General features: G+C 49.2%; 9 protein-coding genes across 9 annotated transcripts; 5 read left to right on the top strand and 4 right to left on the bottom strand.

The window, feature by feature from the left end:
• Positions 1-20: 20 nt before the first annotated feature.
• On the top strand, positions 21-1,328 carry EV420DRAFT_1634026 (mitochondrial carrier domain-containing protein; the record flags this gene model as incomplete). The annotated part of the gene is made up of 6 exons (XM_060476264.1): positions 21-103; positions 152-172; positions 225-373; positions 421-896; positions 950-1,138; positions 1,191-1,328. 6 exons carry the CDS (start codon positions 21-23, stop codon positions 1,326-1,328), a joined length of 1,056 nt encoding a protein of 351 aa, XP_060339398.1.
• Positions 1,329-1,424: 96 nt separating this feature from the next.
• On the top strand, positions 1,425-3,501 carry EV420DRAFT_1495574 (fungal-specific actin related protein). The gene is made up of 5 exons (XM_060470852.1): positions 1,425-1,815; positions 1,864-1,972; positions 2,023-2,130; positions 2,182-2,841; positions 2,900-3,501. Exons 1-5 carry the CDS (start codon positions 1,469-1,471, stop codon positions 3,455-3,457), a joined length of 1,782 nt encoding a protein of 593 aa, XP_060339397.1. The 5' UTR covers positions 1,425-1,468; the 3' UTR covers positions 3,458-3,501.
• Positions 3,502-6,412, bottom strand: EV420DRAFT_1495571 (uncharacterized protein). The gene is made up of 7 exons (XM_060470851.1): positions 6,162-6,412; positions 6,067-6,106; positions 5,973-6,011; positions 5,845-5,917; positions 4,716-5,795; positions 4,355-4,663; positions 3,502-4,304 (listed from the first exon to the last, which is right to left on the bottom strand). The coding sequence occupies exons 2-7, from the start codon at positions 6,085-6,087 to the stop codon at positions 3,691-3,693; spliced, it is 2,136 nt and encodes a 711-aa protein (XP_060339396.1). The 5' UTR covers positions 6,088-6,106; positions 6,162-6,412; the 3' UTR covers positions 3,502-3,690.
• Positions 6,413-7,495: 1,083 nt separating this feature from the next.
• EV420DRAFT_1256776 (uncharacterized protein) lies at positions 7,496-8,657 on the top strand (the record flags this gene model as incomplete). Its single annotated transcript, XM_060466788.1, has 2 exons — positions 7,496-7,989; positions 8,048-8,657. 2 exons carry the CDS (start codon positions 7,496-7,498, stop codon positions 8,655-8,657), a joined length of 1,104 nt encoding a protein of 367 aa, XP_060339395.1.
• Positions 8,658-9,822: 1,165 nt separating this feature from the next.
• Positions 9,823-10,968, bottom strand: EV420DRAFT_1660496 (Tgs1 protein; the record flags this gene model as incomplete). The annotated part of the gene is made up of 3 exons (XM_060478909.1): positions 9,823-10,337; positions 10,391-10,588; positions 10,650-10,968. 3 exons carry the CDS (start codon positions 10,966-10,968, stop codon positions 9,823-9,825), a joined length of 1,032 nt encoding a protein of 343 aa, XP_060339394.1.
• A 154-nt stretch (positions 10,969-11,122) lies between these two features.
• On the top strand, positions 11,123-11,712 carry EV420DRAFT_1634020 (uncharacterized protein; the record flags this gene model as incomplete). The annotated part of the gene is made up of 3 exons (XM_060476263.1): positions 11,123-11,329; positions 11,377-11,445; positions 11,503-11,712. The coding sequence occupies 3 exons, from the start codon at positions 11,123-11,125 to the stop codon at positions 11,710-11,712; spliced, it is 486 nt and encodes a 161-aa protein (XP_060339393.1).
• Positions 11,713-14,298: 2,586 nt separating this feature from the next.
• EV420DRAFT_1660492 (uncharacterized protein) lies at positions 14,299-17,414 on the top strand (the record flags this gene model as incomplete). The annotated part of the gene is made up of 7 exons (XM_060478908.1): positions 14,299-14,979; positions 15,037-15,783; positions 15,834-15,879; positions 15,933-16,183; positions 16,248-16,391; positions 16,464-16,569; positions 16,631-17,414. The coding sequence occupies 7 exons, from the start codon at positions 14,299-14,301 to the stop codon at positions 17,062-17,064; spliced, it is 2,409 nt and encodes an 802-aa protein (XP_060339392.1). The 3' UTR covers positions 17,065-17,414.
• A 414-nt stretch (positions 17,415-17,828) lies between these two features.
• On the bottom strand, positions 17,829-19,776 carry EV420DRAFT_45597 (alpha-ketoglutarate-dependent sulfonate dioxygenase). Its single transcript, XM_060482204.1, has 9 exons — positions 19,408-19,776; positions 19,164-19,354; positions 19,075-19,106; positions 18,902-19,018; positions 18,779-18,849; positions 18,657-18,720; positions 18,580-18,604; positions 18,129-18,522; positions 17,829-18,075 (listed from the first exon to the last, which is right to left on the bottom strand). The coding sequence occupies exons 1-9, from the start codon at positions 19,537-19,539 to the stop codon at positions 17,860-17,862; spliced, it is 1,242 nt and encodes a 413-aa protein (XP_060339391.1). The 5' UTR covers positions 19,540-19,776; the 3' UTR covers positions 17,829-17,859.
• A 1-nt stretch (position 19,777) lies between these two features.
• Positions 19,778-21,355, bottom strand: EV420DRAFT_45495 (ClpP/crotonase-like domain-containing protein). Its single transcript, XM_060482202.1, has 7 exons — positions 21,018-21,355; positions 20,834-20,960; positions 20,732-20,783; positions 20,598-20,680; positions 20,444-20,549; positions 19,995-20,383; positions 19,778-19,942 (listed from the first exon to the last, which is right to left on the bottom strand). The coding sequence occupies exons 1-7, from the start codon at positions 21,104-21,106 to the stop codon at positions 19,910-19,912; spliced, it is 879 nt and encodes a 292-aa protein (XP_060339390.1). The 5' UTR covers positions 21,107-21,355; the 3' UTR covers positions 19,778-19,909.
• Between the last annotated feature and the right edge of the window lie 6 nt (positions 21,356-21,361).

Raw genomic sequence — 21,361 nt, 5'->3', positions numbered from 1 at the left:
CTGGTCCTCCTGATTTGCCCATGTCTGTCCAGTCCAAGCCCGTAAAACTATCGCCCTTTGGCGCTGCACTGGCAGGAGCTCTAGGAGGATGCTTCAGTACAGCGTAAGTCTTATGTTCTATCATCGGGTGCAGCCGCTAACGCACTGCCAGTGTTGTATATCCTCTGGATGTGTAGGTTTTCGTGTTACATCGAGTCTTGACGTCTCTTACTCTTCCCCTACAGGGTCAAGACACGCATTCAGGCTCTACCGAAGGGCAAGTCCAAGGATGACCAGTCGATGATGGGCGTCTTGCTACACATACTCAAGAAAGAGGGGGTACTGGGATTGTACAGAGGTTTCGCCGCAACGATGTTGAATACATTTTCTATGCGTGCGTTCTTCGCCTCTCCTCATCGTTTCCAGCTAACACGCCCACAGAATACGCCTATTTCTTCTTCTACTCTATGGTTCGAACCTCTTATATGAACCGACTTGCGAAAAGGCTTCCCCGGGGATCCAAGGCGCCTCAAATCGGCACCGTCATGGAGTTGGTCCTCGGTGCTATTGCCGGTGCCCTTGCGCAAATCTTCACCATTCCTGTCTCAGTCATTGCAACACGGCAGCAAGTTGGTCGGACAAAGAGGCAAACCCCTACTTCCTCATCGACATATTTGTCATCACCACCCGAAGACGACTCGTTCTTTGGTGTCGCTCGTGAAATTGTCGAAGAGGAAGGCATTGGTGGCCTGTGGCTAGGAATCAAGCCTGGCCTGATCCTCACAGTCAATCCTGCCATCACTTATGGTGCATTTGAACGAGTCAAGAGTATCGTCGTGTTGGCCAAGGGCACGGCCTCCATGTCACCAGGACTATCATTTATTGTCGGTGCGCTCAGCAAAACCCTCGCAACTATCGTATGTTTACTCTCACAGATACCTGATAATCTTCTCATTCAATTCTCCTGCAGGTAACCTACCCTTATATCATGGCCAAGGTCCGGATACAAGCTCGGAGTGCAGATGTTGAGGATGCTGCAGTGAAACACCACGAACTTCCTCATGCTCACGAGTATCACCACAAGCAATACAAACATCCGGGCGCTCTTGACATACTACTACGGGTTTGGCAGAAAGAAGGGTTCGTTGGATGGTATCAGGTATATTATAATTCAAACTTATGCCGGATCCGACACTGACGGATGATGCTAGGGCATGCAAGCGCAAATTATAAAGGCCGTCTTATCCCAGGCCCTTCTTTTCATGTCAAAAGACCAGTTTGAGAAATACACCTTTGTGCTGATGCTTGTGTGGAATCGCATCACGGCGGCTATCTCAGATATTGCATAATTTGTAGACTACTAGACTACTTTATTGTAACATATTGTATAATACATACACTCAGTCCTAGTTGGACTTGGGCGTGGCACAAAATTGATCAGTCGTGACAACCTTTGACATCAACCACCATGTTCTGCAATTGATACGTCATGTCTGCTCTGCCTTCATCGTCTCGCATAAGGACAACGGTCCCTACGACGCCAACAACATCACGAGTTGCGAGCACACATGCAGCCCAAGCCTCGCCACACTATTCCACCACTCGACGGCACTCTCTATATGGCGTAGAAGACAGAGTTATCATCGATCCTGGCTCTCGGATATGGAAAGTAGGCTTCAGTGGAGAGGGCAGGCCTCGAGAAGTTCTTTATGCCGGTGGAAAGTCGGGTGCAGCGCTCTGGGGACTTGAGCGCGCTGTAAATCCAGCAGACAGAGCGGAGGAGAACAAGCTATTATCCATTAACCTTGAACGATGCCTGAGATCTGTTTTCCATGAGTACGTTCGTGTTTGTCTTTTCATTATCTTTATATTGAAGTCGTACAGTTCTCTGTTAACAGATCCAAAAGCGCGAAAGGTCATACTGGTCGAACATCCCCTTCTCCCGCTGTACATCAAAGATATCATTGCTCAGATTTTGTTCGACAATCTTCAGGTTTGATTAAACCTTGCCAAGTATTGAAGTTCGCTGAATATTTCGAGCAGGTTCCTTCAATTTCTTTTGCATCAAGTCATCTTCTTTCCCTCTTCACTGTAGGCCGTATCACAGGATTGGTTATTGACTGTGGACATTTGGAGTCAGTAGCGCTTCCGGTGAGTGGCTTTCTACCGATATATGTGGCCCCTTTCATGAGTCCAAAGTAGATTTTTGCTGCCAGGCCAATGTTCCCCCAACTTCGTTCGACACCATTAGCGGGCGCGCGGTTATCATCGCACTTGCGTGCCCTTATACTCCTCTTCGGAACGTATCTACCTCCGCCCACGACTCTTAGTGCCTCTGTTAACATCCCTGCGTCCAGTCGCGCCACCCGTGTACCCCAAGAAGTACTAACTGATGCCGTTATTGATGAGATAAAAACCCGATGCTGCTTTGTGGGAGAAGCATTAGGGATGGCCGATGAGGGTCGAGAAGCTACGCCTATAGGCGATCTGTCGTCAGATATCGACATTCCCCCCAGCGACACCACAGAATCCGACTTTTCTCTCACCGGGCGAGAAAGCGTGTCGTCACAAGTCGATTCAGATTTTTCTGTCGTGTCCACTCCCCGTGCACCAATGTCGGATGATAGACCACATAGCGGGGAGAATTACTTGCAGGCTCTTGCAGCAATGTACAGACGAACCTCCACCGCTACAGACTTGACGATGCGCGTCGTTCCACCTGTTTCGCAACAGACCGGTACTGGACATGGAACTTTGATGATACCCGGGTGGATTCGTGAGAGGACAGCCGAAGTTCTCTTCGAAGGAGGTGACGTGGACGAAAGTAGCGTCGCAGAAACTATTCTGGATTCCCTTCTAAAGGCAATTTCTTTATTCCACTCCGCTCTCTTTTCAAACTGATCATTTAAATTTATTATAGGTACCCGTTGACCTGCGAAAAACTCTAGCATCGTCTATTCTGGTCGTAGGTGGCACGTCTATGCTCCCAGGGTTCATCCCAAGGCTACACAGTGAAATATTGCGTGCCATTGCTCCGCTACCACCCTCAGCCAGGCAGCCTATTCGACCTAATAAGCCGTTACCGCCTCAGTATGATCGTTATGCAGTTTTGAGACCACTGACCTCGCATTTTGCCATTCTCAATAACCCTTCTCCTCAAACTGCCCAAATGTCGGCAAGAGCGAGATCGAATGCCGGAAAAGCACCCGCGTTCACGCCTGCCACCATGGCCTGGGTTGGCGGTTCGTTGGCTGGTTCGCTCAAGACGGGGGGAGTTGAACTAACCAGGGAACGATGGGATGAAGCTGCTTCGGGCGATAATGACGGTATGAATGTGGATAATTCAGTGTCCGTGGGGCACAGTGTTATTCTTCCGGACTGGACACGAATACCATTATCACAAGGTGCCCCACCGGCGTCTTTAGCAGTTCATGGTGCGACCCATACATCGCCATCTCAAGCACGAGTTGGTGCGTGATATGATGCTGAGATTTGATATTGTACTTCTGTATTAGTGATGAAAGATGTTATTCATCCTAACGAAAGACATTGAGCTCTATGAACTCCGAGAAGATGGTCCACCCAGGAGAACCGAACGGATAAAAGGGTGAAATGTACGTGGAAAACAAGGGAAAATATGATGAAAACGAAGATAAGCGAGTGGTAAGTGCTAAAGTCGAAGATGTAATAAATTTAAAATGAACAACCGTATCATGAATAGTCTTCAAGTACTCGAAGCGTGATTTTACTACTCTTCACGTAGGACATCACCCAACGCCATTCGTCGGGTGTGGATATCAGTTTCATATCCATATCGAAGATTGAGGAAAGAGAGCTCGACCGGCGGGCACCAGTCAGAGCAGAATTATCGTCAGCGACGACGATCGCCAAGACGAAGGAATCAGAGAGCCTGATATTTTCCTGTTTGATGAACTTATCGCGTATACGACATCGAGCATCGTTGAAAGGGACATCACGGGTACCACGGAAGACTACAATGGATCCGTTATAAGCAGCTTTAACAGTGATTGGGGCAGTGGGTGTCATTGGGGTGTCAGTGATCATGCCTGAGAGCGAGGTGCCAGCGCTTGCCGACGTTATTGTAGAGAACATGGAGGCTGTTGGGGAAGGGGGGAGTACGGGCCGCGCAGTCATGGGAATATCTAGCGTGGAGATACTATCATAGTTATCGTCCGCTTCGGAAGGCATAATGAAATCTATAGATTCAAGTGACCGGGCGCCAGAAGAATGGTACCCAATTGGACCATGTGAGCGACTGCCACCGTAGCTGCGGGAAATAAGAGAGTCAGGGCGTTGGAAGGCATCTGATAATTGACGTGAGTATGTGGTGCATTGATGTGGTATGTGATCGTACCACGGAAATAAGTATCGAGCAGATCTCCTTCAGGATCCGACCATACGTCTCCCTCAGATAGGGTTGAGGTAGGCCGAGTACGGCATGGATGCCTTCCGATAGTGGCACTAGAGACAGGGCGGGGCATCGTGGACCGAGGAATGACAGCGTCCGCAGAGCTATCGGTCATGAATGTAGCAAAGCTAGCGACAGATGATCTTGATCTTCGGGACATGTCCTCGGGAGAGGGCGGCATGGTCAGTCCAATACCATCAATGATAGAGGTGCCCGACATCATCGTTTGCCATGATTCCCGGACAGCACGATTTCCTGGGGATACAACAATTAGCCAACGTCAAGCAAAGCTAGTTGAATATCGCACTTGGTTGATCCTCATTGAGATTGAGCTCTTCCATGCCCCGAGTGAAATCCTTTGGTACACCAATGACCTGCACACTACGGCGACTTTTTCGCGCTAAGGCCGACTGGTGTGTCGGAGAGGAAGCAGTAGGGTTCCCTCGATAGCTGGATTTACTGGAGAACTCTCGATCCTCAGGCAAGGCCTCCAAATATGACGAGCCTTGGTCCTGAGAGATCTGAGGATTATGACCAAACGACACAGACGTCTCCTCAGCGATAGAAGGAACGGATCGGAAGGAGCCTGAACTTCTTGACGACGCAGCCGTTATCGTAGAGGCCGAGTCGGATGATACTGAACTTGCCCGCCGCCGCCTTTCGACAATGATTGGAGGGGACAAGGTAGCAACTGAGGTTCTACTGATGGAGGCACCATACGTGAAATTCTGGATGGAAGCGTTAATAGAGGATGTAGACGACTTCTTGGAGATACTGTCCATGGACCGCCGAGAAGATGTGTCAATTGACGGCAATGACGCGTTGGAAAAATAGCCAGAGAGAATGCTATTTGTCTTCGACGATCGCTTCGAACGGGATTGTTTCTCTAACTTCTGAGCGAGATCGTAATCTCTACGCCAAAGACCGAAGAAATCAGTGACAGTTCGCTCACTTCTGAGGTCTAACAGCAGTACAGGAACGTCATCTCTGAAAAGTGCTTCGGCGAACGCCTGGATTTCGGCAAAGCGCTGGTCAATAGTGGCCTGACTTGCACGAAAGACGGTTCCCTTCTTGGTTAACTTGGGGACCAGTTCATGGATATCTTGAGCAACCGAGTGAGGATCGGGGCCTGGTGGTAAAGACTCCCAAGACGACGCCATGTCCTGCTTATAGAAACCATCCCTCTTTACCCCTTTGCCGGCCAAAAGGCGTTGACGCTTTGCCCTTGCTAGGATACGATATTGCTCTTCAACGCAGTCTTGAAACCAGAGCCAGTCCTCCCACCGCCGCCAGATGTCATACTCGGAATTGGACCCGTCGGATGAGATGGAAGAGCGGTCACCACGAGTAATCGGGCAGATGCGCATTCCAAAGCTGTAGCTCCCGCCTACGTCCTATGAGCTGATGAAAGGCGCAGATTTATACAAGCCACCGACCTTGCTTAGCTGGGGTGAGCATTTCTACAGAAAATCGAGTTGGGGGTTGCCGATATACCGCCCTCTTGTAGTTCTGGAAGCGTTTAGGTCAGCTTTTGCGGGTAGAATGGCGCGAAAGAGATATCTACGTCGGTGGGGGATGGTCCGTGCTCATTCCCGACACCACCCTAGGAAATCTATCGTCAGTACGCATTCATGACCAAGAATAGGCTTCCAGCTCACAAAGTGATTTGCGTCGAGCATGTTTGCTGGATATTAATATCTACAGACAAAGAGATGGTTAGCAGGCGAAGAAGTGGCGATAAAAAGATGCTCACATATGTCCCGGTGCGTATTCCAGCTGATAACAACAAGCACAAGGAAGGCTTATCGGTAGTAATAGGTCCCAAAGCGCCAGGTATCGCGAGATTGAAGAAGGCAGGGAAAAGAGAGAGGGAAGAAAGTAGGATTAATTCCTGCAAAAAAACGGGGCGCAACAATGGACCGAGACAAAAGAGCGCGACCGGTGAGTCCCAGACATTTGGGCATATTCCTTATTGTTAGTGACGGAGCGGGACATCCTGCCCTGTCTACCTGGCCTAATTGGTCCGAACCGGTTCATATCTATGATGACTCATATGATGACTTTCCTTTCTTGGACAGTTCCATCCAGCTCCATGTGCTTGGTAGATTTTGACCTCACGGCTTTTGACCATTTTATCGAGAATCTTATCATCCAACGGTAAGCTGGGAACTCTGAATGGTTCCATCATTAAACATAACTTGTCCCACCTCCAAACGCCTCTCTGTTCTTCGCTTACCGTAATTTCAACTCTAACAATAAAAGAGAGAGGTGGCGAGGCCCGAGGGCTCGTATTTTTCCCTCAACGTCACCCGGTGGCCATATTTTCATCGTAATGACCGCGTTAACAACTTTTTTTTTGTTTTCCCGATGTCGTGATTTGTGAAGCAAACACTTTTTTATTTAAGCTTCCACCTGTATTTCAATTTTCAAAGTGCCGGGCCGTGTGCCTGTAATTTCACTTTGCTAGAGCTCTATCTTTACTTATAACTGTGTACTGATTCTTGTTAGCCCCCGACGCGCTCTTTTCGTGTCATTTTCAGCTCTGTTGCATCCAGCAACTGAGAATGCTCCACCTCCTTGCTCTGAACCAGTTCGACGCGCGGAGAATTCTGATCAGCTATGACGCAACAGACTCGTGTTCTTCGCATTCAATTTTCCAAGTAGGTCACAAAGGTCACGGCTGTCTTTCTCATGTCGACTACTGATTCCTTGAGGACCGAGCCCAAGGTCAGTCCTGGTGACTTTCTTTCTCCGTCTGGATGCTTAGTTATTTTTTCCTTCCAATATATCTAGGTCGAGAGCGAGATTTCCTTTGAAGATGATCAGGAATGGCAGGACGAGGGTCCTGGTTCCGCGGCTGAAGAGAAGGCCCCCCCAGTGAAACCAAAGATAGAGGCCCCAGAGTCGCTTTCTCAGTTCGACAGAATGCCCGCAGTGATGCGTAAACGGAAAGCATCTGCTAGCTCCCCCCGTTTTGATTCCCCCGGAAAGAAACACCACACCCATGAGGAAATTCGAAGACAACGACGTCGACGACTAGCTGCTACCGCAGCTGAATATTTTGATGGCCCACTTTGGTTCGAAGGAATGCTGAAAGGCATGTCCTTCGCCTTTTGGTACGCTCTAGATGTCGTCCACCAAGCTGTCCGATTCCTCAGACAACCTCTTTCTTTTCTCGTATTCCTATGGGTGCTAGCCTTCTTGTTTGGGAAGATATCCGGAGTCCTTCAGATGGCCCTTCAGCCGTTCTGTATCATCCCTGGCATATCCCATTCGTCGCTCTGTGTATCTCCCTCGCCTCATGCACGTGCCCCCAAACAAGCCGATTTCTCGGCGCTTGTGGAGGTTCAAAGCGCCACTTTTGAGCAATTGCTAGATGGCTCTGTCGATGGTTCCATGCTCTCTTTAGACCTTAGAAAAGCAGAGATGGCCACGTCAAACCTCGCTGCCCTCGTCCGCGTTAGCCAACTCAAAAGCCGTGAACGACTCAACGACGCGCTGTCGAACTTTATTGGGTCAGCCAAGGAGGCCGCCATAGGACTGCAAAGATTTAGCTCCCATGTACAGTATACCGTGGATCGGTGAGCCAGGTCATGTCACACATGCGTTTCTTTTGTGTCCTGATATGCTTGCCCTCAGCATTATTGCTGTCAATGACTATTCATTGAACACCATCGAAGAAGCGCGCGCTAAAGACGGGAAATATTCTCTCCAGAGCCTCATCCCGTGGTCGTCTCCCACTTCATCGCATGAGATGATCTTGAAGACATTTAGTGAATCCATGGACATACTGTCGCAAATGACGGAGATCCTCATTCTGAAAGCCCAAGTACAGTTGAAGAACCTTGAGGATTTAGAGGGGAATCTCATTGTCATCAACGACATCATCGTCCGAGAGGATTCGGAAATCTCTGCTGACAAGGCAGAGCTCCTCGCCGCATTGTGGACCTACCTCGGAGGAAACAGAAACACGTTGAGGGAGTATGACCACCGATTGGGATTGCTCAAAAACATGAGCGAGTATCGAGAGAAAGCTCTGCGACATGTCTACTCCGAATTGCACAAGCTGCATGAGATGAGTGGAAACATTGAAGTTCTCCGAGAGCATGTCTCTGAACCGGCACTGTTGGGATCTTTCGTCCCACCCGAGGTTCACATCAAGAGCATCAAGAAGGGTTTAGAGAGGCTAGAGACATCTAATCGCCAGGCGAGAGAACGGGAGAGAGATGCTAGAAAACTTCTCGCATAACTTGAGGTAGGATCTGTTTTTTGTTTGTCGTCAAATGCATTGACGATTGTTGTAGAAGAAACTACACATGCAGATAATTAGGCTTAGAGAGGACGTTTCTATGTACATTTACTTGTTGGACATCGTTTTAGTAGTATTCGTTACTGTTGATCGGACAGAATATCTCGCCAACTCGATGGTGTCGACACCCTCTTTCACGGTTGTGCCGTGTCGCAGTAAGCGCCGCTTAGTATCCTCTTTGGCACATCGCACTTAGGGATCTTGGAAGCGACGCGATCGAGATCTTGGACGGCAGTTCCACCCTTTAAGAGATCTTGTCCATGTCAGCCTGCCAGAAGCGCATCGCGTATTCCTTGTAATCATTTGTCACTTCCAGTCTTCCAAAGACATGCGGCGGCAATGTCGTTGTAGTGTCCCCAGATTTTCAGAGATCTTTGAGCCCTCCCCGGCGGCGGCAGCACTTCAACAGGAGACAGATACCGGCCAGAACATAGACTAGAAAGATTGGTTAGTGACCTGAACGTCAATGTGCGATGAAAGGATTGAATAAACTGACGGCATAAGGTCACGGAAGAAGAAAAAGTCGTGCATCCAGCGCGGCTTTACGCGAAGCCTGAAAGCATGCAATTTTTAGGGTTAAGATAGCGGCGCATGAGCATGCAAGTGCTGACCATGGGGTGTGTAAAAGGTACGGGTGAGATCTGATGAGAAGATCGGTCTCAACTGTTGGTGGCGTCCACCAAACCCCAGTGGTATAGATCCAAGTGCCATAGCTAGCATGCGAAGCATGAGAAAAGCCATTGAACATTCCAAAGCAAGTGAGAACCTTGGGTCGGGTCCATTCTCGGTTTGTGAAGTTGAGACATCGTGAACAGGGAAATTAATGAGACCACAGCATTAAGCTTGTGCATGTGCAGGCCTGGCCATGGTCATTGTCTCAGCCGAAGACGACTCGTCCAATATCACTGAACAAGAATTTTCTGGATGAACGTGAATGGCAAACTCATCCAAACGGCCACCTGAAAAATACCGACGAAAAACTGTACTGAGTTATTGGCCTTAAGAACCTGTATTTGCGTTTGTAGTTGCCCTTTTCGTGCATGAAAGTCGATCTATAATTGTAGCCCCGATAGTAAGCATACAGAAAACAAAACAGCAAGATATTTCAAAACAGTTCTCCCTGGCCCTCAACTAGACCTCCAAAATAGCATGTCAAAGCTTTCAGCTTTGAACCCATCCACTCTTCCTCCACCTCGATATATTCCTTTGCTTGCACATCGTCATCCAAGAGCGCCCCAAGTTCTTCCACGTCGGTATTTCTTGGGAGATAATAAGCCACATTGGGCGTCATCTGACGAGTAAGACGAAATAAGTCAACACCGTGGATGGGCTGGATTGATGCCAATGTATACAACGGATATTCTGTTGGTTGATCCTGGAATGCGCCACCAGGTTTTATTGGAGATGGTGTTCCTGCTAGATATGATGGTCCGCCCCACGGGGGACTCAGGAACACGACATCGATGATTCGATGCGCGGATCGTTCCCGAAGAGAAAGGTACGATTTAGCAAAGGAAAGGTAGTCCGAGAGGATGAACTCGATGTTATCTGCGACACCGTAGATCTGTGCGTTATGCCGTGCCAACGCCAGACGTGTGGGAGAGGTATCCAGCGCTATTACTGCCAACATGATGTTAGTAGTATCAATGTATATCACAGCCCACGCCACGCACCTCTCTGGCAAGTTTTTGCAAACGCGATTGCATTTCCTCCTACGCCGCAAAACGCGTCGAGGATGGTATCACATCGACACCGTTCGGCAATCTGATCTGCAATGAGTTCCGGGGTTACACTGTACCAGCCTTCTTCGTCCAACAGACACCCCGGAGGGGTCGAATAGAGGGAGAAAAAACGTGTACGTTGTGAGAAATCTGATGTGATTGATGTCCCTTGGGGTCAGCAATGGATGTAGACCAACGTAAGGGCACACACATTTTTTGAGATGCTCTGGAACCTGGGACAGATCCGTATAGTGTTCGACGAGCCCCGTGGCGTCGTACTTCTCTACCCAATGATGATCAAAGTCATTTTGCAGGGACAGTCTAGGAGTCACAATTGCAGGTCCGCGGTCCGGTTTGAACTTTTTCAGTGGTGGTTCCGCGGTCTCGACCTCTGCGTCACGGTCATTTGAGCTCCCTGAACAAGCTGGAGTCGGAAGGACATTTACTTCGGTAGGGACCTGGTCGAAGGAAGTTTGAAGGAAACGAGAAAGGCCAGTGAAGGGAGCACTGCGTTTACGCGTCTTGCCCATGATGGCAAGAGGGTTACCCTTGTAAACCAGACCCTGGGTTAATGTGATCGCCGAAGTTCGGCATTATCCGATGCCGGAGTCGGCACCAGACAAAACCGGATCCAGCCTACTTAGAAGCAGACCACAACGACGATGCATTAATTCTTCTTTCACCATGTCCGAAATCCCGCAAACCGACGTATCCAGGCCTTCTGCTCTTCCAACCGCCAATCTCTTGCAGAGAGGAAGTACCCTACAAAGTCTTGTCGATCAAAACTCATCCGAATACCTCGATGCTATTGAAGAAGAGTGGAACAAAAAAGTAGATCTGGAAGTAGAAACACTGGTTGACGGGATGGTCGACCTCGTCAGTCTCGCTTCGGTATGTATGTCAACTCTAATACGAAGGGTACATCTGACCTCTTGCAGATAGGAGATAAGGACAAGTTCCGAATGGCCCAGGAAGCCTTTCAAGCCCAGTCTCGAGCAGAATCCATGGTACGCCCATTCATTGCGTGCGATACCCCTTCTGGATTTTAATGCACAAGGGTATAGGTCCGGGCTGCGAATTCATTGCTTTCTATAACCCATTCCATGAAGCTACTGCTTCTTCTATCTGATGAGTCCCGGATTTCGCAGCGACGAGATGCCGAACTTAAAGCAGTCCGAAAGGAAAAGTCCGAAGCGAGGCAGAAGGTAGCCGCGCTGCTTGATGAATTGTTGGCAAGTTCACAGGCATGCGCCGAGAATCGTACGAATTCTTAATGTCATTGTGAGTGCTTTTAGTGTTCTCCGGATACACATCTAACATCATCGGACCTATGCCGTACGAGCAGCTATCCCCCCAGGCTCGTCTTGAGATATCTGGATACCGAGATGTAGCCGGCGTAGTCAATTAGTTGCATCTCCCGCATGAAGGTACCGATTGGAACGTTTCGTATCTATTAGACTCTTCAGCCACGATCGACTGAAATCGATGCGCGAGATCTTTTTCTGGATCGTTTCTGGATCTTTTCTGTGGGATCGAAACACGGCGATCGTGTGATCTCGCACGGGTATGTGCCATCGCGTGGCAAGCCAGGGCGTCGCCGGATATTTCGAAGCGACTCTCATTCCCGCGAACGTTTAGCAGAGAAGAATGCTCTGTTTGGGATTTCGGATGATTTCATCTCGATCTCTGGAAGATCTCCGAGTTTGGCATGTTCTGTGACCAATATTCACCCAGTTGCAGTACAAGTCCCGCTCCATTCATTCTTAGACTATGGTGGGAGTCAGCCATTTTCGTCATTGATGCTGCATTCATGAAAATGCGTTCACGCTAAAAGTCTAGCCTGTAAGGTCGAATCCACGGCCTGCCACGGCGTTTCCGAGGATGTCATGAGGGGAGCAATGTAACTCCTGTCAAAATGTAGCTTCGCGGTTGATAGAAACCTTTGAGGAGCAATAAGTCGCCAATTGCATTGGGCATACCCGATTATCGTGGCGTCTTCATCTCCGCTATATACGCTTCCGTCATAGCAGGATCGGCCATATTAAACCTGTGCTCTTGGCCTCACATCGTAGCAGCAGCGACTGATGCCGCGACGCTGATGCCGGGTAAGAGCTTTCACAAGGAATTCCATGATAGGAAACAGCCAGGCCTGGGAACAGTACTTTACGCTTTGCTCGTATCGGCCTTTCTTTTATCAATTTTGTCGAATAAGCATATCATTCAACACGTCTCAAACGCATCGTCCGTCTTTGCGCCGCAGAGGTCAGGGATGTCCCCCGAGTAGAAATAGAGTTCAGTGGTAGGCGAACTTGTACGCGAGTTGAAGCGTGCCAAATTCCAGGACGAAGGCGGACGGTCCGCTGATGATTATCCCTTCACTCAGTTCAACCTATGTATGTTGAAAGCCTATCCAAATTTAATGCGTGTTCTGCTGAGATCTTACGGAAATGCGTTGGGATCGGCTCGGAGCCGCTGCAAAAGTTATTAAGCCCTTCCGGATTGTCAAGTTTTCCGAATAAAATGTCAGAACAGGCTATACTACGCATACGTATGTTTCGGTCTCCCTGTCAGCTAAGGTACCTCATAAGATGAAATTGACGCCCCCTATATAGCCCGAATCTTTCTAAGAATGAAATTGCCTGAAATTATTGCTCCCGTTGCAACGGAAACGGCATCTTTGCCGATGCAGACAAGTGACAATTCATAACTGTACAGACTGACACCCATCAAGCCCAGTTTGTAGGCGTAGATGCAAACTCGCCCAAGATCGTATACAATGCTAGAAGGTGCAGCTGATACAGTGCCAGTGCCACAAGGCCTGGACCTCGTGGCGTCGCGGAGAGAAGAAAATGAGCAGATAGCAGCAGAACGGCATGTTGTAAGAGGCAGCCCCAGTGGAGCAAATGGAGTAAGCGCACCACAGCGAGATTCGGCAATTGCCAGGACGTCTGTTCCCATCTGACCTAATGTGATCTTGGCCAGGGCCCTTGAAATTACTGGATCTGATCAGGTACATACACGTGAGGGAAAATGCAGAGAGTGCGACAACAGCTTACGGTGGGCCCTAGAGGTGCTACAACACAAATGGAGAGCATCTCAGAGGTAGAATGGCGGGAGGAGGCAGGAAAAGAAGACACCGATTTACCTTTCGCATCTGAGAATAAAAGTCACGAACTCGGTCACGTAAGGGTTGATTAATCGATCTAGATAGGACAGAAGTGGATCAGAGATTGCGTGTATTGGCGTTTCAGCGTCTCCAAAACATGAAAAGAGGGTGAGCAGGGATATCAGACGGAATAAAACATCAATGTAGCACTGGCCAGCTCGTACAAGTCTGATATCCCAGGACTAAGGACTATTTTCGAGTATTTTGAGGTCTAATAAATTTATCTAGAAAATAACAAAAAATAGCGTCATTTCAAACTCCGACCGAGCGAGATCTGACGGGCTGGGGTGACTTGGTCCAGGGCGCATTTCCGTTCGCTCAATTGTTGGCAACTCTCCTTTGCCTTCCACCGTCATCTGCACCAGCGCCCCTTCTTGCCTTTGCCGTCCTTGGTCTCTTGCGAGCTGTAGCGCCTGCAGCCTCGTTTGCTGGCTGTCCGATTCGTCGCCGACGTGGTCGTCCTGTTTGCGGGTCGCCAACGGAAGGAAGTGGTGCTCTTGTGTGGGATACAGGTTCTTGTTCCCTCCTTTCTCTTGCAAAAATACAGGTCTGTTGACTTGTTCTCATTTCAAGATCCGCCGTCATCGGGAGATACATATATCCAGATTCGAAAACTGCATCGAAAGCGCTGCATCACGGCCGCATCTCCTGATCTCAGTCTCTTTTCGAACAGCCGATCCTTGTTAGCCCGCTCATGGCTGCTGCTCACCATGCTGCTCAGGACTCAAGATATTCTCTTCCTCCTCCTCCACCCAACCCGTACAATAACAGGCGCTTGCCTTCACTAAAAGATCTCAATTTTTCTTACCGTTTGCCGCCATTGGCCCAGGACAGTCCCTCTTCTGGACATGTATCAGTAGCTGTCGATCCTTCTGCTCAGTTGCAGGACCATTCTGTGCGTCAGGACCATGCCATACGACAAGAGCATGCAATGCGACCGGAACAACCCATGCGACAAGACCATTCTGTGCGCCAGGACCATCAAGTTCGTCAAGACATTCGTCAGGATCCGTCTCTCCGTCATGTTGAACAATGGCGACGCGCAAATACACATACTTCCATCTCGCCGGCGTCGACTCACCATCCCGAGCCTCAGCAGCAGCATACCCCACCTTTGTCTGCGGGCCACGAACAGCCTGTACATAAAATTATGGATTATTCACACCCATCTTCAAGACATGACCATGGCGGCTATGTTACGCCTGGGATGCCGCTTTCTGGCCAAATGACTCAAGCGCCAGCACCCATGCCGAGCAGTAGTGGAACTGTGCGCGGCGGTGATGATTTGTCTCATCTCCATAGTCACCACAAACGAGCACGTACAAGTAGCTCGTCGTCTGTCGATGTACCTCGCGATGCTCGACCACCACCTCCTGTAAGTCTGCTGTCATGCTTGGAGTACTTGTTATCTGACCGTTCATTGTATGAATAGATGTCGTATTCTCCTGCTCATTATGCACATACGCCTTATATGCATCCTTCACAATCTCACCAGGCGCATCAACAGCCGCCGCACCAGCCGCCGCCGCCGCCTCACCCGTCGCACCAGCAGCATCAGCAACATCCGGCTAGTCCATATCATCCTATGCCGCCTGGCCCGCCGGTTCATCCTAGTCCTTCTCCTCATACTCACAATATGCACCACCATAGTCCGGTGCAACCTCATCCTGGATATGCGTCTTATCAGCAGTCGTACATGCCGCCTTCGCAGCCGCGACCACCAGAAGTTCATCCTCAGCATCCTCATCACATGAACCCGGCCTACCAGTCACCTGTTCATCCTCCACCGCCACCACCTCAAGACCATTGGGAGCAACAGCATTCTCAGCCGCATGCTCACCACCATCCTCCTACGCCTTCTCATCCTATGCATCAACATCACAATCAGCAACCTATACCTGCCCCTGCACCTGTTCCCGCCCCTGCACCTGCTCCAGCACCTGCAGCTGTACCTGCCCCTGCCCCTCCACCGCCAGTCCAGCAGCATCCTCATCAGCACATACATCAGCAGCCTCAGCCCCAGACAATGCATGTTCCGGCTCCTCCTCCACCTGTTCAGCAGCCACAGCCGCAACCTTCTTTTACAAGAACCACGGCCTTGATTCCCACTGATGTTGATACGCGAACGGCTTCTTATCCTCCAAATGGCGCCTCTGCTCGCGACAGCCTAGTTAATGAGGTAAGAGATGCGTCTCCATAACTTTCGCATCATTTCACCCCTTGAAATAGATCATCAAGCATTGTTCGATTTTATATTCATTCGCCAGCCGTTATGGTACGTCCCTAGGAATATTGGTTATCGAGCAGAATCAAACATCTCAAATGTAGCACAAATGCAAGCTAGCATTCCTCATTCTCAACCCTCTCCAGCAGAGTTGGCTGATATGCAACACCGAGCCAACTACGTTGTCCGACTTTTGGAAGATCTTCGGCGACAGATGCAACCCGACAGCGAGCATGTCAGAACTGACAGCCCGGTGACTGTCAGGTCTCCCGATGATCATCGGCAACCTAAGCGGCCATGGGAAGATATGTCTCATGATGGTGCTACGGGCGAAACCGAAGGACCCTACCCTGAGGTGCGCACTGGTCTCTTCAAGGTCGGCGTTAAAGATATTCACGCCACGACCCTGATCTCAATAGGAATATGCTTCGCCGGATCCTCCACCCAAAGCACCGTCTGCGGCTGAACTTGACATGGAGCTAATACGTAGCAAACGTGCGACAAGTACTGCCGGAGGCGGTGGTTCAATTGGTCAGACGAAGAACAAGTACAGGAAGCGAAGCGTGAGTATTTTATATATTCCATCTTCGCTACCGTTTGAAGCTGACTCGTCTTCCGATGCTTGGTCTGGGCAGCGGGCCACTCCTCCAGGAAAATGCCACTCCTGTAATATAAGGGAGACGCCAGAATGGCGCAGAGGGCCTGACGGGGCGAGGACCCTTTGCAATGCATGTGGTCTCCGTACGTATTAATCCCTATGTTCTTTTTTTACTCGGTCGTTGATCTATATACGGGGTTTCAGACTATGCGAAGCTAATGCGGAAGCAAGATAAACAGCACAACGGTGCTGAACCACCCCGTATCGATATGGATACACTTCGTGCTTCTGCACGGGCAGCAGAGCAGGACAAGTCACATTCCCGGTCGGCCAAGCATCAAGCACGGCGAAAAACCGAGCCGGAATCACCTATTGAGAGGCCTTCGACGTCTCAGCAGGCTCAACACCATCAAAGTTCCTTCCAGCTTGTGCCCGTGGCTCCCGCGCAGGAGCAGTCTCCTATCTCTGATGCTAGTCGTCTATCATCACAACCCAGTATTCACCCTCCTCCCCCTCCCCAGACCTCGATGGCTGCTCCTCCCCCACCTTGGGCGACTAACAACCGTTCATACTCATCGGAGCAGATGCAGCCCCAATCTTTTGTGAGAACAGCGCACTCCCACCCCCCTACGCGTTAGGTATTTTGTCGCTTTATCTGTTATAACTCTCAGACGCCTGTTTTCCTATCTGCCCATATCGAATAAACGACCTATATTGCACGTCTAGCTCGTCAATTCCATGTTTGCTACCATCATTACCTTCATTTCTCTGCATCGTTGTTCCATTGGGTTCTGTGCATAATCACTCGTGTTGTTCACCGTGTTCACATTTTTACGAGATCTTATTAATGCTTTAGTGTTAGCATAACATCCTTCTGTCTGTTGAACGTTGAACACTTGTAATGTGTAGTAAGTACATAGTATTTTCATATGCGTATTATTTTTATCCTTGGGGATGCTGCCTTTGCGAAACGTTGGATCTAACTCGGATCTAACATGAATTACTCCAAATATGAATATAGCATCGAGATAGGCAGGGCGCCACCGTTCAATAAGTAGATCTAGTCCTGGCCTGTGATCAATTGGCCGTTCGATAGAGGCTGGAGCTCTCCCCGTGGGGGTTGCGAGGCTTATTTGGAAGATCCGGCAGTGTTACTGAAAGAGTATTAGTGTCGGGCCATTCGTAACTTTCAAGCATGAAGATGTATATTCAAAGGTTTCTAGGCCACACCATTATTTATGACCAAGAGGATTCTAATCCTCCATTCGAGTCACCTATATCCTCTCGGCCCGGAGCGCCGCTGCACAGTGAAAACAATGATCGATCTGATGCTCGTACACAATCGGATCAGATGCAAGATAGATCTGGTTAGTTTCCTCGACATTTCTATGGAAGTATTTACAGGATACAACATACGAACTCTTACTATTACATTAATCGTTGTAGCCTCGTGGTTTCCCAATGATTTTGGAAGGACCATCGACCTTCAACCCCTTTTGTTTCCAAATCTCAAGTTGTCGGTCTTTCGCTACTTTTCCCGTCGTTCGTTCGTATTCTTCGACTGATGTCGGCTTTTCTCCGTGGGGAGTAGCTCGTAGAGCGTGCCTTGTCTCGGGCCAAAAGTCAAATGTTGCGGAATGGGTCACGATCTGGTCAAATGGTAAATCCTTGAATAATCAAGCCGAACACTTAGTTCACCCACCCTGTTATCCCAGAAAACGATAGATCCGGGTTCCCACTTGATTCTGACTTGATGGTCCGGGTTGTCGCTAATCTGGTGGAAGAGGAATGCCAGAATAGCATCTGATTCCGCCTTGGACACGCCTACGATGCGCCTGGTGAAACCTGAGGGAACAGCAATCAAGTTTAACGTGCATCGCAAACATGAGATAAGCTTACCGGGATTGACGTAGACGCTCTTCCACCCTGTTGCCGGATGTACTCGGACGACAGGGTGAACGCTTTCGATTTCCTTCCGACGCACGGGTAACCCTGCTGCACGCGCACCTTCTGCTTGCGCAACGCCGCTATGAACGGCTTCCAAACCTTCTAAATATTTCTGAAACCCGGGGGAGAGCGAGGAGTACAATGCATAGCTTAACACCAATTGAGGTAAGTACAAGGAAATCTCGATTGGTCGATTCATCACTCACCCCGATGAGAACAGGGTATCCCCACCTGGCGAACAATTAGGCAACATTGATAAGGAGAAAAACGCCGAACTCCATACCAAACTCGGGACCAGTGATGACCTTTAATGACGTTGTACTTGGCGGCTGGACCTCATAGCTGACCTATCATAAATGTGATTTTAGCATGTTAAGAGGAAGGACGGAATGGAGGTATCCTGACATCTGAATGCCATAATTCTAGCTTCGAAAATGCGGACGGGTCGGGCCGACGGGATGCGTCGTTGTAGACAACTATTGGAACTTGTTTGGCCAAACCTCATATGAAAGGGAGGCCTCTCCTTACCATGGACTTCTTCCAATCCGTTCTTTGGGATGGGGGTTGTTGCGTGCTTGTGGAGGGGTCCGTAATGACGAGCAATGTCAAGCTGGCCGTAGATGTCAATGTCTTGATCACGAAAGACTGCCAAATCCCGAGGACATCACTATCACCGACATACCCTCATTCACTTTACGTACCTAAAACACCCCTTTCGCCTGCAAGTAGGGCCCTATTGGAGAAACGAGTTAAGGTATTTTTCACCATCTGAGCACTAACAGTAACTCACAATTCATCCTTCTGCGCATCTGATAATTGTCGAAGATCGATTCCCAGAATTTCGGTCCCGATGGCTGGTGTGAGATGTTTAACTTTGTGAGCAGCGCCTAACAAGAGCCTCTTTTCGGGATCTGCAAATTTCCCACGTTCCGTGACTTCGAATTCAGGCAATGGTTCCCAGGAAACATCCGGGAAAGAAGGCTGCAAGGCACCCAGTCAGATCTCTTCATGGATTAGGACTAATGGCGTGGCACCTTGAACTGAGCGAACTTGTAAGAAGTATCACCATCGTCGCTGATAGCGGGAGAGTAGAAGGGATTGAAGAGCTTTTCATTACTCGCAGCCGATTGGCGGGGAGTGATGTCGGCTGCTGCTATAGGGGCCATTGTAAGTGCTGCTAGGGAGCTAAGAAACCTTCCTTTCCACGTAAACCGCCTTATATGCAGTGTTACTACCAGATGTCGTGCTTGTTGAAGATCCGTTGCGCCAGTGGAAACACATATTGCGCAACCTGTCAGATGACTGGCGTCACCTCGCAAAGTAGGATCTCTAGTCTATGGGTCGGTGGGAGTAGAAGAGTTAACCATGCTTTAGATCTGTCAAACCTAGTTGCGCATCGTGCAGATGATTTTTTGGGACAAGAAAAGGAATTTATTCCATTGACCTAGCATACACCGGTGACTATTAGCAATTCAGAAGATGGATGACGACTGCGATGGCAGTTTAGGTGTACAACTTATTTATGTATCAGTGCGCTCAGAGCCTAGATCTGATGTCCACACGCGTCCACTATATGTTATCAGCAACAACCAAAAGGCACATACGAGCGATTCGAACTTACCCACGGGTACCACTCCGGCATATTGTTCGATACGGTGTCCTTCAAATTTGGACGCCGTCGTTCAAGGAAAGCGCGACTAAGCTCCTCTGCATCTCGACTCTTCGAAGTCTCTGCAAGTGTCCTTGACTCGAGCAGGAATGTTTCTTCAACTGTATCTCCTGGATGATGTAGCAAACCTTTCGCGTACGCGATGGACACTTGAGATGTATTGGCGGCTAGTTCCTTGGCAAAGCTCAAGCTTGCCGAGAAAGCCTCCTCTCTGGTGGGTAACACGTCATGATAGAGTCCATGGATGTGGGGAGAATCCGGTTTGACTGTGGCTCCAGTGAGCAGCAAGGCCTTGGCACGGGAGAGACCTATGAGGCGCGGAAGGAGAAGAGAAGACAACACTACAATGGCACAACGACATCAGTATGTGTGTATTCATGCTGACAAAGTGCATAACTTACATTCCGGAGAAACACCTCTTCTGATAAAAGGGAGTGTTATTTTAGCTCCAGACCAGACGAAACGGAAATCAAAAGGAAGCTGTAGAGCAGTAACCCCAGCTCCGGCCTACGCGGATTCGTGAGGATCTGAAGATAGACAGAGAGGTTTGCCTACAGCATGTCCATTCACTGCCGAAATTGTTATTTTGCGACAATTGTAGATCGCCATAGCCACTCTACCCCCGGGATCCCGATAGTCTGTTACAGAACGTCAGTATTATGCGAACAGCGAGCGCTCAAGGCAAGCACCTGATGGCTTTTCGTCGCGAGAAAGACCCTTCCAGCCGCCTGATATATCGGCCTGAGGGTAGACTGGTCAGACAAGGCGGTGACAAGGGGAACGAGGCGTACGCCTGCACAGAATGCCGGAGCGGAGGGATCTGCTGTCAGAATGACCACCCGAACGCGATCATCTTTGTCGACAAGCTCGAAGATGTGGATAATTTCATTCACCAGGCCGAGACTGAAGCTATTTCGCCTACACAGAATGCAAGTAGTAAATCGTGAGTAGGGCAAGAATAGCGTAAGTACTCACTGTGCGGCCCTGTTAATCGTGACCACGACAACTGAGTTGTCCTCCAATCTGACCAATATTTCTTTGAATACAAGGGTGCTATAATCCATGGTTCGAGTACAAAGAAACAGCGAAATTTTGTCGTTAAATACAACTTGTCACCGGCGTCTTTGGCTGTCTTTGGTGGCCGGTTCCGAGGTCATGTATCATGAATGATTTCTGGGTTGCCTGCCTATTTGTTTGACTACTACGCAATGACCTTAAATTTGTCGAAATGGGCCGGCAAGGAGCACGAGTTCATGTTGAATAAATAGCGAAGAGATGAAAAGGAAAGAGGAAAGAAGAAAAATGTCTTATCATGTTTA

The sequence above is a fragment of the Desarmillaria tabescens genome, assembly GCF_030435595.1.
Source record: "Desarmillaria tabescens strain CCBAS 213 chromosome Unknown EV420scaffold_1, whole genome shotgun sequence".
In the NCBI taxonomy this organism is placed as follows: domain Eukaryota; kingdom Fungi; phylum Basidiomycota; class Agaricomycetes; order Agaricales; family Physalacriaceae; genus Desarmillaria; species Desarmillaria tabescens.
The sequence above is the reverse complement of the archived record's forward strand: the minus strand, read 5'-3'. Positions and strand labels throughout refer to the sequence as shown.

Coding starts and splice junctions, on each gene's coding strand:
- EV420DRAFT_45495 (XM_060482202.1), bottom strand. CDS start 21,106: ATGGATTATAGCACCCTTGTATTCAAAGAAATATTGGTCAGATTGGAG. Junction 20,550..20,597: donor CGGCAGTGAATGGACATGCT/GTAGGCAAACCT, acceptor GAATCCGCGTAG/GCCGGAGCTGGGGTTACTGC. Junction 19,943..19,994: donor TGCCGGAGTGGTACCCGTGG/GTAAGTTCGAAT, acceptor GATAACATATAG/TGGACGCGTGTGGACATCAG.
- EV420DRAFT_1495571 (XM_060470851.1), bottom strand. CDS start 6,087: ATGCTCGACGCAAATCACTTT. Junction 5,796..5,844: donor GCTCACCCCAGCTAAGCAAG/GTCGGTGGCTTG, acceptor CATAGGACGTAG/GCGGGAGCTACAGCTTTGGA. Junction 4,664..4,715: donor TCTCAATGAGGATCAACCAA/GTGCGATATTCA, acceptor TTGTATCCCCAG/GAAATCGTGCTGTCCGGGAA.
- EV420DRAFT_1495574 (XM_060470852.1), top strand. CDS start 1,469: ATGTCTGCTCTGCCTTCATCGTCTCGCATAAGGACAACGGTCCCTACG. Junction 1,973..2,022: donor TTTTGTTCGACAATCTTCAG/GTTTGATTAAAC, acceptor TATTTCGAGCAG/GTTCCTTCAATTTCTTTTGC. Junction 2,842..2,899: donor TTCTGGATTCCCTTCTAAAG/GCAATTTCTTTA, acceptor AATTTATTATAG/GTACCCGTTGACCTGCGAAA.
- EV420DRAFT_45597 (XM_060482204.1), bottom strand. CDS start 19,539: ATGGCCCCTATAGCAGCAGCCGACATCACTCCCCGCCAATCGGCTGCG. Junction 19,107..19,163: donor GATGCGCAGAAGGATGAATT/GTGAGTTACTGT, acceptor TTTCTCCAATAG/GGCCCTACTTGCAGGCGAAA. Junction 18,523..18,579: donor GATACCCTGTTCTCATCGGG/GTGAGTGATGAA, acceptor ATTGGTGTTAAG/CTATGCATTGTACTCCTCGC.